Consider the following 15,701-nt stretch of genomic DNA (forward strand, 5'->3'; position numbering starts at 1 on the left):
TTCTGCCCTGCTAGAGCTGCCCCGGTCAAATGTAAGTGCTGTTATTGTGAAGTGGAAATGTCTAGGAGCAACAACGGCTCAGCCGCAAAGTGGTAAGCCACACATGCTCACGGAACGGGACCGCTGAGTGGTGAAGCACGTAGTGCGCAAAAATCATCTGTCCTCGGTTGCAACACTCACTACCGAGTTCCAAACTTCCTCTGGAAGCAACGTCAGCACAAGAAGTGTTCGTCAGGAGCTTCATGAAATGGGTTTCCTAAGATCAGCATGTACACACACTGGGAGACTAATTCACCTTTCAGAAGGACAACAATCCAAAACACAAGGCCAGATATACACTGGAGTTGGTTACCAAGATGACATCGACTGTTCCTGAGTGGAGTAGTTACAGTTTTGATTTAAATCGGTTTGAGAATATATAGCAAGACTTGAAAATGGCTGTCTAGCAATGTACAAAAACCAAGTTAACAGAGCTTGGAGAATGTTTTAAAGAATAATGTGCAAATATTGTACAATCCAGTTGTGCAAAGCTCTTAGAGAAGTACACAGAAAGACTCACAGCTGTAATCGCTGCCAAAGGTGATTCTAACATGCATTTACTGAGGGGTGTGAATATTTATGGAATTAGATATTTAATTTTCAATAAATTAGCAAACAATTCCAAAAACATGTTTTCACTTTGTCATTATGGGCTATTGTGTATAGAAGGGTGATGTTTAAAAAAAAAACATATTTAATCCATTTTGAATTCAGGCTGTAACACAACAACATTTTGAACAAGTCAAGGGGTATGAATACTTTCCGAAAGCACTACGTCATCCCATTTCCCAGGATTTCTAAAGCCATGTAAGTCAGAGCTCTCGCTTGTAAATCAGGTCTTTAGACCCCCATGTGCCAGCCTGGTCAAATAAATGCCCAAAAAGTTATCTCCTGAAAAGAAGAAAAAAAAACACTTTTAACACGTGATGTCAAAATAGAACTCCAAGAATGATCATAGAATGTCGCGGTGCTTATGACATCACAATAGAATTGGAATTCTATTGCAGTTTTAGAATTCTACAATTTGTGTTCTCACGATGTCATTTTGAACCGCCTGCCTACCCTCTTTTCATGGGGCAGGGGACATAGCAGTCGCCCCCCCCTGCATACGATTCTTACGCAAAACGATGACTGTTTGTGATTTGCCAGAGAGTTGGCCCTCCCCGCCTTCTCTTTGTAGGTAACTTATTACAAGAGTTTGCGGGCGGAGTCGGTTACCGTAAGAGATAAATTGTGTGCGGTACAATAGGGAGATCCGGGTACGACGCTGTCCTTTACTATTCTGTACAGGGGACAGTTTGGGAAATCTGGTTCCTAAGCACATTAGAGCACCTTAATTGAAAAGTGAAATTAAAAAGCAAAAAATATGTCGGCAAATAAAGATGGAGACGGTGGATGGAAGAGCTTTTTGTGGAATTCGGAAAGGAAGGAATTTCTAGGACGCACTGGTGGCAGTTGGTGTAAGTACATACATCCGTAATAAACTACTTTTTGGGGGGCGGGGGGGTTATTAACTCAAGGATAAAGAATGATAAGTGTCTGAGCTCTGTTGTTTCCAGAAGGTGTCCGTGTATTCCTCTGAATAGGGTAACGGCACGGAGGGTTCCAGACTCTTTCCCTCGTTTGTTGATTGACAAAATAATGAACCAGTTGCATTTGACTTGTAGCATCGTGACTTTCACTTTCAATGGAAAAGTACACGGGAAAAAAACACATTCAATGAATTAACTGTGAAATAGGCTATAAACTAATCTGTAAAATAACTAACATATTGATGAGATAAGATTACAATAAACGTAACGAAAAATTGCGTACTGTCTAAAAGCTCGTTTTCATTTCTACTTGTAGGTCCAGTGAACGTTAATTATGTCCCTATTCGTTATTAGACTAAACCGGATCGATACGTTATTGAAAGCAAGAGGCTCTCTCGGTGTCATTTGCCAAAGAGGTCATTTTGAAGGACGTAGCTAATTGACATTCTATGGTGCGATTCCGGAGTGTTGGATTGCAACTAACATGGGGGTTGTCTTGCCAAAATGGCATGCTTGTTTCTGGTGTCACATTGTTAGCCTGGATACAAATGATAAAGTTGTTGAATATGAACTAGTTTGTTTCTCTGAACAAAACGATGTGCTAAATGACAGGAGAACATCCATAACCTCGGTAATTAGGTGTTTTATCCGAATACTTCATGTTTTATAGGCATCATAGTTCAAGGTTAGTCAAGGTGATCAGTCCCTTTAGTCTGAGCCCGCTGTCATTGTTCTGGACGGACTGATAAATGTCTCATGTAAATGTCTCATGTAAATGTGGGGAACAATGAGCATTGATTTAGCAACACGCGACTTTCCTGCTCTCCCGGTCAGCGTCACGTTGTGACGCGGTGCCTTCGACGTTACATTGTTACCGTTTCGCTCGGTATTCGAGCGGGAGACTTGTTTCGGTAGGTGGTTTTGGATCAACATTTGACGAGCAACATGCTCCCCTCTCCAGGGCCCCGTGGAAAAGTTTCTTTCTGCTAACAGTCGGTTGTTTATTAGCTCATTCAGATCCCGGAGTTCACACACCCTACCGTTTGCTTTTGTAGGTTTCCAGAAGGGCGATTATTACCGTGTGATTTCACAATAGGAGAAAAATACAGATTTACACGACAAAACTCTAGTGGGTGACAGGAACAACGGTTGTCAGTTTCCTGAATCCTGCCACCGCAAATAGTGCTCGTTACTGAAACGTTCTGGTTTATCTCTCGAAACTCTTACTGATCTCGGAATGGTTTTTATTGAATTCAGAAGATCCATTAAATGATCTACGTTTTGAAAGTCAAAAGGTTTTCTGGCGTGAACGCTGTGTTTGCATAGTCTACATACACGACCCTCTGTATGACCACGTCGGTGTGGTTATGACGCATGGATAAACCGGCTCAGAGTCATATATACAGTATTCCTGACTGGACTGGCTGAATGGCACCATCTCATTGTTGCATCAAATCACAATTGATCATCATCAAAGAAACGGTTCTGTATTTTGGTGACACTTGTAACCAATGACAGTGTAATACCCCCTTTTACCATTACGGCTTAAACGTACAATACGGATCATCTCATCAATCTCTGTGCTGCCTGCCTTGAGAAATGTCTGGGTTGTCCATTCACAACAGGAAGCCATGTCTGTCTTCCCCGCCCGCTGCTCTGGGGGAGGGACACAGACCAAGCTGAGAGAGAGAGAGAGAGAGAGGGTTATCACAAGGAAGGTATTCAACAAGTCTCCTATTGGCCAATTCAACTAGTAGGATTTATAAAGAAAATGTAGATGTTTACACTTGATAATGCTCACCTTGTACAAGAGAGACAGAGATAATGCTCACCGTGTACAAGAGAGACAGAGATAATGCTCACCTTGTACAAGAGAGACAGAGATAATGCTCACCGTGTACAAGAGAGACAGAGATAATGCTCACCTTGTACAAGAGAGACAGAGATAATGCTCATCTTGTACAAGAGAGACAGAGATAATGCTCACCTTGTACAAGAGAGACAGAGATAATGCTCACCTTGTACAAGAGAGACAGAGATAATGCTCATCTTGTACAAGAGAGACAGAGATAATGCTCACCTTGTACAAGAGAGACAGAGATAATGCTCACCGTGTACAAGAGAGACAGAGATAATGCTCACCTTGTACAAGAGAGACAGAGATAATGCTCACCTTGTACAAGAGAGACAGAGATAATGCTCACCTTGTACAAGAGAGACAGAGATAATGGTCTGAGTTAAGTAATTCGCCGTGAGCAGTTCACCCTGGTCGTGGCTGTGGAAGAAAAGCATGGAGTTGAGAGACTAATAAATGAATAGACTTTGGGTGCCCAAGTGACGCAGCGGTCTAAGTCACTGCATCTCAGTGCTAGAGGCATCACTACAGACCCTGGTCCGATTCCAGGCTGTATCACAACTGGCTGAGAATGGGAGTCCCAATTGTGCGGCGCAGGTTTGGCCGGGGAATTTGTTCTTAACTGACTTGCCTAGTTAAGTAAAAAATACATGTTAAAAACTAAATTGGCCTACAGTCATCTTAAATGTGATTTGTTTTACAGCTCTCTCTCTCTCTCTCTCTCTCTCTCACACACTGACACAACACAATATGAGATGCTTTTTCCTGTAGATTGTTTGGTCACTGGTTGTGTTGTAATCAGTGTTGCAGAAGCTACTCTGAAAATCTAGTTTACCAAGCGATGAATTACTTCACACTGGAAGAAGGTAAGCTACGCTAAAGCTACCCTGAAGTAAATCATATTTTGTAACTAAAGTTACTTTGAAAAAGTAGTCTCCAAACTACTTTGTGAACAATGATCATATCCTAAAAATGAAATGTCATAGAATACAAAAATTGCCAGAACAGATCACTCTGTAGTCAGATGTTGACAGAATGTGTCTTTTATCCTATTAAACACAAAAAGGATGTTTCAAGTGAAAATTTGGTAAATCTGTTGCCTAAAAAACAGTAGTTCCAGTAGTTATCTACACCTCTACATGACTAAACAGTTATTAACTACTGAAAACATGGGTTGATTTACTACAGGCCAGGCGGTCACCTTCACAAGCAGGGAAATAAATGATCTTCTCTGGCCACACCTGTCTCTGCCTGCCTGCTTGTCTATCCCCATGGCCCCTGCCTGCTTGTCTAGCCACACCTGTCTCTGCCTGCCTGCCGGCTGTGTTGGTGGTGGGGGAGGGGAGGTGAGGTGAGGTGAGGTGAGGTGAGGTGAGGTGTGAGTTTAGGGATGTTTGTAAATGAGGCGGACAGGGGAGCGGGACTGGTAACCATTGACAAAGACCCAGAGTGACTGATAGTGTTGTTGCCCTCCGTTATTATTGCATCACGAGAGACCGCCTAGCGAGAGGTCAATGAGATTCAGTTCAACACAAAGTGTATGTAGAGTTAGAGTAGTGAAGTGTAGAGTTAGAGTAGAGAAGTGTAGAGTTAGAGTAGTGAAGTGTAGCTTTAGAGTAGTGAAATGTAGAGGTAGAGTAGAGAAGTGTAGAGGTAGAGTAGTGAAGTCTAGAGGTAGAGTAGTGAAGTGTAGAGTAGTGAAGTGTAGAGTTAGAGTAGTGAAGTGTAGAGTTAGAGTAGTGTAGAGTAAGAGTAGTGAAGTGTAGAGGTAGAGTACAGAAGTGTAGAGGTAGAGTAGAGAAGTGTAGAGTTATAGTAGTGTAGAGTTAGAGTAGAGAAGTGTAGAGTTAGAGTAGTGAAGTGTAGAGGTAGAGTAGTGTAGAGTTAGAGTAGTGAAGTGTAGAGGTAGAGTAGAGAAGTGTAGAGGTAGAGTAGTGAAGTGTAGAGTTAGAGTAGTGAAGTGTAGAGGTAGAGTAGTGAAGTGTAGAGTTAGAGTAGAGAAGTGTAGAGGTAGAGTAGTGAAGTGTAGAGGTAGAGTAGTGTAGAGTTAGAGTAGTGAAGTGTAGAGGTAGAGTAGAGAAGTGTAGAGGTAGAGTAGTGAAGTGTAGAGTTAGAGTAGTGAAGTGTAGAGGTAGAGTAGTGAAGTGTAGAGTTAGAGTAGAGAAGTGTAGAGGTAGAGTAGTGAAGTGTAGAGTTAGAGTAGAGAAGTGTAGAGGTAGAGTAGTGAAGTGTAGAGGTAGAGTAGTGAAGTGTAGAGGTAGAGTAGTGAAGTGTAGAGGTAGAGTAGTGAAGTGTAGAGTTAGAGTAGAGAAGTGTATAGGTAGAGTAGTGAAGTGTAGAGTTAGAGTAGAGAAGTGTAGAGGTAGAGTAGTGAAGTGTAGAGTTAGAGTAGTGAAGTGTAGAGATAAAGTAGTGAAGTGTAGAGGTAGAGTAGAGAAGTGTAGAGGTAGAGTAGAGAAGTGTAGAGTAGTTAAGTGTAGAGGTAGAGTAGTGAAGTGTAGAGTAGAGAAGTGTAGAGTTAGAGTAGTGAAGTGTAGAGTTATAGTAGAGAAGTGTAGAGTTAGAGTAGAGAAGTGTAGAGTTATAGTAGAGAAGTGTAGAGTTAGTTAGAGTAGAGAAGTGTAGAGTTAGAGTAGTGAAGTGTAGAGTTAGAGTAGAGAAATGTAGAGTTAGAGTAGAGAAGTGTAGAGTGGAGGAGTGGAGAAGAAAATAAAAGTAGTGTAGTATGCTTTAGTAGTATATGTGTGGGGAAGTGTACTTTAGTAGGGTAGTGAAGTGTGGACATGCACGTAGCCTAGCAGTTAAGATGATTGGGGCAGTAACCGAAAGGTTGCTGGTTCGAATCTCCAAGCTGACTATGTGGAAAAATATGTAATTGGTCTTGTAGTGTGTTCTAGTAGGGTAGTGTATTCTAGAAGGATAGTGTGTTCTAGAAGGATACTGTATTCTAGTAGGGTAGTGTATTCTAGAAGGATAGTGTGTTCTAGAAGGATACTGTGTTCTAGTAGGGTAGTATATTCTAGAAGGATAGTGTGATCTAATAGGATAGTGTGTTCTAGAAGGATAGTGTGTTCTAGAAGGATAGTGTGTTCTACTAGGGTAGTGTGTTCTAGAAGGATAGTGTGTTCTAGAAGGATAGTGTGTTCTAGAAGGATACTGTGTTCTAGTAGGGTAGTGTATTCTAGAAGGATAGTGTGTTCTAGAAAGATAGTGTGTTCTAGAAGGCTAGTGTGTTCTAGAAGGCTAGTGTGTTCTAGAAGGATAGTGTGTTCTAGAAGGATAGTGTATTCTAGTAGGGTAGTGTGTTCTAGAAGGATAGTGTGTTCTAGAGGGATAGTGTGTTCTAGAAGGATAGTGTGTTCTAGAAGGATAGTGTGTTCTAGAGGGATAGTGTGTTCTAGAAGGATAGTGTGTTCTAGAAGGATAGTGTGTTCTAGAAGGCTAGTGTGTTCTAGAAGGCTAGTGTGTTCTAGAAGGATAGTGTGTTCTAGAAGGCTAGTGTATTCTAGTATGGAAGTAAAGTTGTTTAGTACTATCAACGGGCTCTGTTTCTATCCTGGCATTAACAGCAGAGTAAGGATGAAATACATGGTAAAGGCTGCCCTGAAGTTTACAGTCAATTCAGAGAAAGCTTGAGTTTCAGGAAGATTAACAGTCTTGTGCTTCTTACAGGGATTTAGACTGTTTTTGAAATTAAATAAATTGTTGAATTCCTTCTCGTATTGGATCATAAGCATTTGTAATGACAGCATGCGTTTTGTTTAGATAAGCAGATGTAATGGTTTGTTTTTCAGCCATTTGGAAAGTTACATATTTTAGACATGTCCATTAGTTACTGAGCTTGGTGGCAAAGGATGACACAGTAAGTTAAACTGTATATATAAACTCAGCAAAAAAAGAAACACCCTCTGACTGTGAACAGCGTCTATTTTCAGCAAACCTAAGATGTGTAAATATTTGTATGAACATAAGATTCAACAACTGAGACATAAACTGAACAAGTTCCACAGACATATTACTCCACTCTTCCACCAAGGCACCTGCAAGTTCCCGGACATTTCTTGGAGGAATGGCCCTAGCCCTCACCCTCCGATCCAACAGGTCCCAGTGTAACGCTCATTTCTTCGACAATAAACACGAATCTGACCGGCACCCCTGGTGAGACAAAACCGCGACTCGTCAGTGAGTCAGTGCCAGTCCTGTCTGGTCCAGCGACGGTGGGTTTGTGCCCATAGGCGATGTTGTTGCCGGTGATGTCTGGTGAGGACCTGCATTACAACAGGCCTACAAGCCCTCAGTCCAGCCTATTGCGGACAGTCTGAGCACTGATAGAGGGATTGCGCGTTCCTGGTGTAACTCGGGCAGTTGTTGTTGCCATCCTGTACCTGTCCCGCAGGTGTGATGTTCAGATGTACCGATCCTGTGCAGGTGTTGTTCCACGTGGTCTGCCACTGCGAGGACAATCAGCTGTCCACAATCAGATGTCCTGTCTCCCTGTAGCGCTGTCTTAGGCGTCTCACAGTGCGGACATTGCCATTTATTGCTCTGGCCACATCTGCAGTCCTCATGCCTCCTTGCAGCATGCCTAAGGCACATTCACGCAGATGAGCAGGGACCCTGGGCATTTTTCTTTTGGTGTTTTTCAGAGTCAGTAGAAAGACCTTTTTAGTGTCCTAAGTTTTCATAACTGTGACCTTAATTGCCTACCGTCTGTAAGCTGTTAGTGTCTTAACTACCGTTCCACAGGTGCATGTTCATTAATTGTTTATGGTTCATTGAACAAGCATGGGAAACAGTGTTTAAACCCTTTACAATGAAGATCTGTGAAGTTATTTGGATTTTTACGAATTATCTTTGAAAAACAGGGTCCTGAAAAAGGGATGTTTCTTTTTTTGCTGAGTTTATAAATATATATATATATATATATATATTAACCTTTAATTAACCTTTATTTAACTAGGCAAGTCAGTTAAGAACAAATTCTTATTTACAATGACGGCCTAGATTTAATAATTAGATTGAATAAATATCCCTCTAACACTATAATAACGCAATATCTATGGTTGAAGAACATAATATCAAACTTGATTTTCGTGTATTTTCATTATTATTTGAATTATAGCTAGCTAAGCCACAACAATGCCCAGCACATTCCTAATCACTAGTTACTCAGCCCTGTAAAACCCAGACGTCTTCCATTCAGCAGCCTATAAAACCCAGACGTCTTCCATTCAGCAGCCCTGTAAAACCCAGACGTCTTCCATTCAGCAGCCTATAAAACCCAGACGTCTTCCATTCAGCAGCCTATAAAACCCAGACGTCTTCTATTCAGCAGCCTGTAAAACCCAGACGTCTTCCATTCAGCAGCCTATAAAACCCAGACGTCTTCCATTCAGCAGCCCTGTAAAACCCAGACGTCTTCCATTCAGCAGCCTATAAAACCCAGACGTCTTCCATTCAGCAGCCTATAAAACCCAGACGTCTTCCATTCAGCAGCCCTGTAAAACCCAGACGTCTTCCATTCAGCAGCCCTGTAAAACCCAGACGTCTTCCATTCAGCAGCCCTGTAAAACCCAGACGTCTTCCATTCAGCAGCCTATAAAACCCAGACGTCTTCTATTCAGCAGCCCTGTAAAACCCAGACGTCTTCCATTCAGCAGCCCTGTAAAACCCAGACGTCTTCTATTCAGCAGCCTATAAAACCCAGACGTCTTCTATTCAGCAGCCTATAAAACCCAGACGTCTTCCATTCAGCAGCCTATAAAACCCAGACGTCTTTCATTCAGCAGCCTATAAAACCCAGACGTCTTCATTCAGCAGCCCTGTAAAACCCAGACGTCTTCCATTCAGCAGCCTATAAAACCCAGACGTCTTCTATTCAGCAGCCCTGTAAAACCCAGACGTCTTCCATTCAGCAGCCCTGTAAAACCCAGACGTCTTCTATTCAGCAGCCTATAAAACCCAGACGTCTTCTATTCAGCAGCCTATAAAACCCAGACGTCTTCTATTCAGCAGCCTGTAAAACCCAGACGTCTTCCATTCAGCAGCCCTGTAAAACCCAGACGTCTTCCATTCAGCAGCCTATAAAACCCAGACGTCTTCCATTCAGCAGCCCTGTAAAACCCAGACGTCTTCTATTCAGCAGCCTGTAAAACCCAGACGTCTTCCATTCAGCAGCCTATAAAACCCAGACGTCTTCCATTCAGCAGCCTATAAAACCCAGACGTCTTCTATTCAGCAGCCTGTAAAACCCAGACGTCTTCCATTCAGCAGCCTGTAAAACCCAGACGTCTTCCATTCAGCAGCCTATAAAACCCAGACGTCTTCCATTCAGCAGCCTGTCAGTCAAATGTCTAATGGTGGTTGTCCTGGAGAGTTTCTCAGCTTTGCTGAAAGCTTCACCACCGTATTCTAAGACTGGAATATCCAGTTAAAATCAATTTAGACAAAATGTTCAAGGGGCCTGGTAGGATGAATCCATATCAGGATGTTGGGGAACGCTGGAGTGTTACTGTCAGTCTCCTCAAGATCGACGTCACCCATTCACCCATGCACGGTGCTCTGCTAATAAACTACATGCACATCAGTACATAACCTACTACTAATGTACAGTATATGCCCATTTGTAATTAACCCCTTCTCTTTCTCTCCGCAGTTAAAATCTTGTTGTTCTACCTGATCTTCTATGGATGCTTGGCTGGGATTTTCATTGGTACCATCCAGGCCCTGCTGCTAACCCTTAGTAACTACAAACCCACCTACCAGGACAGAGTCGCCCCACCAGGTAAAGACTGCTCTACTCCCCTTATACTGCTTTATGCTGATAATACTGCTTTATGCTGCTTATACTGCTTAATACTGCTTATACTGCTTTATACTGCTTTATACTGCTTTATACTGCTTATACTGCTTATACTGCTTATACTGCTTTATACTGCTTATACTGCTTATACTGCTTTATACTGCTTTATACTGCTTATACTGCTTTATACTGCTTTATACTGCTTATACTGCTTCATACTGCTTTATACTGCTTATACTGCTTATACTGCTTTATACTGCTTTATACTGCTTATACTGCTTTATACTGCTTTATACTGCTTATACTGCTTCATACTGCTTTATACTGCTTTATACTGCTTCATACTGCTTTATACTGCTTATACTGCTTTATACTGCTTCATACTGCTTATACTGCTTTATACTGCTTATACTGCTTTATACTGCTTCATACTGCTTTATAGAGCTTTATGTAGCTTTATGTTGCTTTATACTGCTTTATGTTCTTTTATACTGCTTTATGTTGCTTTATACTGCTTTATACAGCTTTATGTAGCTTTATACTGCTTTATGTTGCTTTATACTGCTTTATACTGCTTTATGTTGCTTTATACTGCTTTATACTGCTTATACTGCTCATACTGCTTATACTGCTTATACTGCTTATACTGCTTTATACTGCTTTATGTTGCTTTATACTGCTTTATACAGCTTTATGTAGCTTTATACTGCTTTATGTTGCTTTATACTGCTTTATGTTGCTTTATACTGCTTTATGTTGCTTTAAACTGCTTTATGTTGCTTATACTGCTTATACAGCTTTATGTAGCTTTATACTGCTTTATGTTGCTTTATACTGCTTTATGTTGCTTTAAACTGCTTTATGTTGCTTATACTGCTTATACAGCTTTATGTAGCTTTATACTGCTTTATGTTGCTTTATACAGCTTTATGTAGCTTTATACTGTTTATGTTGCTTTATACTGCTTTATGTTGCTTTATACTGCTTTATACTGCTTTATGTTGCTTTATACTGCTTTATACTGCTTATACTGCTTATACAGCTTTATGTAGCTTTATACTGCTTTATGTTGCTTTATACAGCTTTATGTAGCTTTATACTGCTTTATGTTGCTTTATACTGCTTTATGTTGCTTTATACTGCTTTATACTGCTTATACAGCTCTATGTAGCTTTATACTGCTTTATGTTGCTTTATACAGCTTTATGTAGCTTTATACTGCTTTATGTTGCTTTATACTGCTTTATGTTGCTTTATACTGCTTTATGTTGCTTTATACTGCTTTATACTGCTTTATGTTGCTTTATACTGCTTTATACTGCTTATACTGCTCATACTGCTTTATACTGCTTATACTGCTTATACTGCTTTATGTTGCTTTATACTTCTTATACTGCTTTATGTTGCTTTATACTGCTTTATACTGCTTATACTGCTTTATACTGCTTTATGTTGCTTTATACTGCTTTATACTGCTTATACTTCTTATACTTCTTATACTGCTTTATGTTGCTTTATACTGCTTTATACTGCTTTATACTGCTTTATGTTGCTTTATACTGCTTTATACTGCTTTATACTGCTTTATACTGCTTTATACTGCTTATACTGCTTTATACTGCTTTATGTTGCTTTATACTGCTTATACAGCTTTATGTAGCTTTATACTGCTTTATGTTGCTTTATACAGCTTTATGTAGCTTTATACTGCTTTATGTTGCTTTATACTGCTTTATGTTGCTTTATGTTGCTTTATACTGCTTTATACTGCTTATACAGCTTTATGCTTTATGTAGCTTTATACTGCTTTATGTTGCTTTATACAGCTTTATGTAGCTTTATACTGCTTTATGTTGCTTTATACTGCTTTATGTTGCTTTATACTGCTTTATGTTGCTTTATACTGCTTTATACTGCTTTATGTTGCTTTATACTGCTTTATGTTGCTGCTTTTATACTGCTTTATACTGCTCATACTGCTTTATACTGCTTATACTGCTTTATGTTGCTTTATACTTCTTATACTGCTTTATGTTGCTTTATACTGCTTTATACTGCTTATACTGCTTTATACTGCTTTATGTTGCTTTATACTGCTTTATGTTGCTTTATACTGCTTTATGTTGCTTTATACTGCTTTATACTGCTTATACTGCTTATACTGCTTTATACTGCTTTATGTTGCTTTATACTGCTTTATACTGCTTATACTTCTTATACTTCTTATACTGCTTTATGTTGCTTTATACTGCTTTATACTGCTTTATACTGCTTTATGTTGCTTTATACTGCTTTATACTGCTTATACTGCTTTATACTGCTTTATACTGCTTTATACTGCTTTATGTTGCTTTATACTGCTTTATACTGCTTATACTGCTTATACAGCTTTATGTAGCTTTATACTGCTTTATGTTGCTTTATACAGCTTTATGTAGCTTTATACTGCTTTATGTTGCTTTATACTGCTTTATGTTGCTTTATACTGCTTTATGTTGCTTATACTGCTTATACAGCTTTATGTAGCTTTATACTGCTTTATGTTGCTTTATACAGCTTTATGTAGCTTTATACTGCTTTATGTTGCTTTATACTGCTTTATGTTGCTTATACTGCTTATACAGCTTTATGTAGCTTTATACTGCTTTATGTTGCTTTATACAGCTTTATGTAGCTTTATACTGCTTTATGTTGCTTTATACTGCTTTATGTTGCTTTATACTGCTTTATACTGCTTTATGTTGCTTTATACTGCTTATACTGCTCATAATGCTTTATACTGCTTATACTGCTTTATGTTGCTTTATACTTCTTATACTGCTTTATGCTGCTTTATACTGCTTTATACTGCTTATACTGCTTATACTGCTTTATACTGCTTTATGTTGCTTTATACTGCTTTATACTGCTTTATGTTGCTTTATACTGCTTATACTTCTTATACTTCTTATACTGCTTTATGTTGCTTTATACTGCTTTATACTGCTTTATGTTGCTTTATACTGCTTTATACTGCTTTATACTGCTTTATACTGCTTATACTCCTTTATACAGCTTTATGTAGCTTTATACTGCTTTATACTGCTTTATACTGCTTATACTGCTTTATACTGCTTTATACTGCTTATACTGCTTTATACTGCTTTATACTGCTTTATACTCCTTTATACTGCTTTATACTGCTTTAGGCAATATCCGTTTGTCATTTTGTTAAGTGGGATTTCCATCGGAAGCTAAATGAGGTATGAGATATTCTCTGGAGGTGGTAGTGATTGAGGAAGTAAAAGTGTCACTCCAGTCTCCCGATTTCCTCTTTTTGTCCCCCACTGCTCCTCAAGCAGTAGGGAGGCCGATGACATCACAGTTTCCCATCAGACCCTACTCCTTGAAGTTTTCAGTTGTCTAAAAAAAAACACTATTTTGCTGAAAACATTTTATTTTTATTTTTACCCTTAAGTGTGTTTATACTTTACTGTATGGGATATCTGTATTGGGATATCACATCTGGGATATTGGGATATATATTGGGATATCATATCTGTATTGGGATATCTGTATTGGGATATCACATCTGGGATATTGGGATATATATTGGGATATCATATCTGTATTGGGATATCTGTATTGGGATATCACATCTGGGATATTGGGATATATATTGGGATATCATATCTGTATTGGGATATCACATCTGGGATATTGGGATATATATTGGGATATCATATCTGTATTGGGATATCACATCTGTATTGGGATATATATTGGGATATCATATCTGTATTGGGATATCTGTATTGGGATATCTGTATTGGGATATCTGTATTGGGATATCTGTATTGGGATATCTGTATTGGGATATCTGTATTGGGATATCTGTATTGGGATATCTGTATTGGGATATCTGTATTGGGATATCTGTATTGGGATATCTGTATTGGGATATCTGTATTGGGATATCATATCTGTATTGGGATATATATTGGGATATCATATCTGTATTGGGATATATGTATTGGGATATCATATCTGTATTGGGATATATATTGGGATATCATATCTGTATTGGGATATCTGTATTGGGATATCTGTATTGGGATATCTGTATTGGGATATCTGTATTGGGATATCTGTATTGGGATATCTGTATTGGGATATCTGTATTTATTGGGATATCTGTATTGGGATATCTGTATTGGGATATCACTTTTCTACAGTACATGTAAAAGAAGAAGAATTATTCATTATTTACTCATAACACTGTTTACTATATTGAGTTGGCTCAGTGGAACAGATTTAAACCAACTATAATTAAACGATTCTATCTGTGTAGTTCATGGGTTCATTTACAGAGAACATTTCTACAAGTGTACATAAATGGAACTAGAATGATAATTGAAACATATATATGCCTAGTAAGTGTATGATAATAAGGCCTACATAACCTCATATCAGTAAAGAGTATATTTGAATAGGCTTTTATCACAATCTACCATAATGCTTTGGGCTTCAGGGTTTCTAACGCGTCGTTATTGAGGTCCGGTTGGTGAAGGATTGTGGCTACTGGTCTCCTTTATGCTGCTGTTACGTGGTTGACTGTCTTACTTCCAAGGTTTCTGTCAAAAGCTGCTCCTGAACCCCTCCTCCTCCTCTCCACTGAAGGTCCCTCTGACCGCAGACAGCTTCAGCCATTTTGTCCTTCCTCCTCCCTCCCTGCCTGTCAACTTCCCTCCACATTCTTCATCTCTGGGAAACACAACACTTCACAACTTTTACTGGGACTCGATTGTCTTGTTCATGAACACATCTTTGGGAATGAAGTTGAGCGCCCTGTGTGTGTGGAGGGCAGCTGATATGAGCCTGTTTTTTGTTTTTTCCTTCATAAGGTGGAGTCAGAAATTATTTCTGTAATCTTTTAAAGGCATGTTTAAAGAGACGCAACAGTGCAGCTGCTCTCTCTGTCTCTCTCTCTCTCTGTCTCTCTCTCTCTGTCTCTCTCTCTCTGTCTCTCTCTCTCTGTCTCTCTCTCTCTCTCTCTCTCTCTCTGTCTCTCTCTCTCTGTCTCTCTCTCTCTCTCTGTCTCTCTCTCTGTCTCTCTCTCTCTCTGTCTCTCTCTCTCTGTATCTCTCTCTGTCTCTCTCTCTCTCTCTCTCTCTCTCTGTCTCTCAATTCAATTCAATTCAATTCAATTCAAGGGCTTTATTGGCATGGCAAACATGTGTTAACATTGCCAAAGCAAGTGAGGTAGACAACATACAAAGTGAATATATAAAGTGAAAAACAACAAAAATTAACAGTAAACATTACACATACAGAAGTTTCAAAACAGTAAAGACATTACAAATGTCATATTATATATATATATACAGTGTTCTAACAATGTACAAATGGCTAAAGGACACAAGATAAAATAAATAAGCATAAATATGGGTTGTATTTACAATGGTGTTTGTTCTTCACTGGTTGCCCTTTTCTC

General features: G+C 39.3%; 1 protein-coding gene across 1 annotated transcript in view; it reads left to right on the forward strand.

Annotated features, from left to right (window-relative positions):
• Positions 1-1,134: 1,134 nt before the first annotated feature.
• The window catches only part of LOC112251468 (sodium/potassium-transporting ATPase subunit beta-233-like), a 32,636-nt gene continuing 18,069 nt past the window's right edge, over positions 1,135-15,701 (forward strand). The window contains exons 1-2 of the mRNA XM_042322661.1: positions 1,135-1,499; positions 10,082-10,210. Coding sequence (XP_042178595.1) covers positions 1,406-1,499; positions 10,082-10,210 — 223 coding nt within the window. The 5' untranslated portion in view covers positions 1,135-1,405. The remainder of the gene's footprint in view (positions 1,500-10,081; positions 10,211-15,701) is intronic.

This window comes from Oncorhynchus tshawytscha, linkage group LG05, assembly GCF_018296145.1.
Source record: "Oncorhynchus tshawytscha isolate Ot180627B linkage group LG05, Otsh_v2.0, whole genome shotgun sequence".
Lineage (NCBI taxonomy): Eukaryota > Metazoa > Chordata > Actinopteri > Salmoniformes > Salmonidae > Oncorhynchus > Oncorhynchus tshawytscha.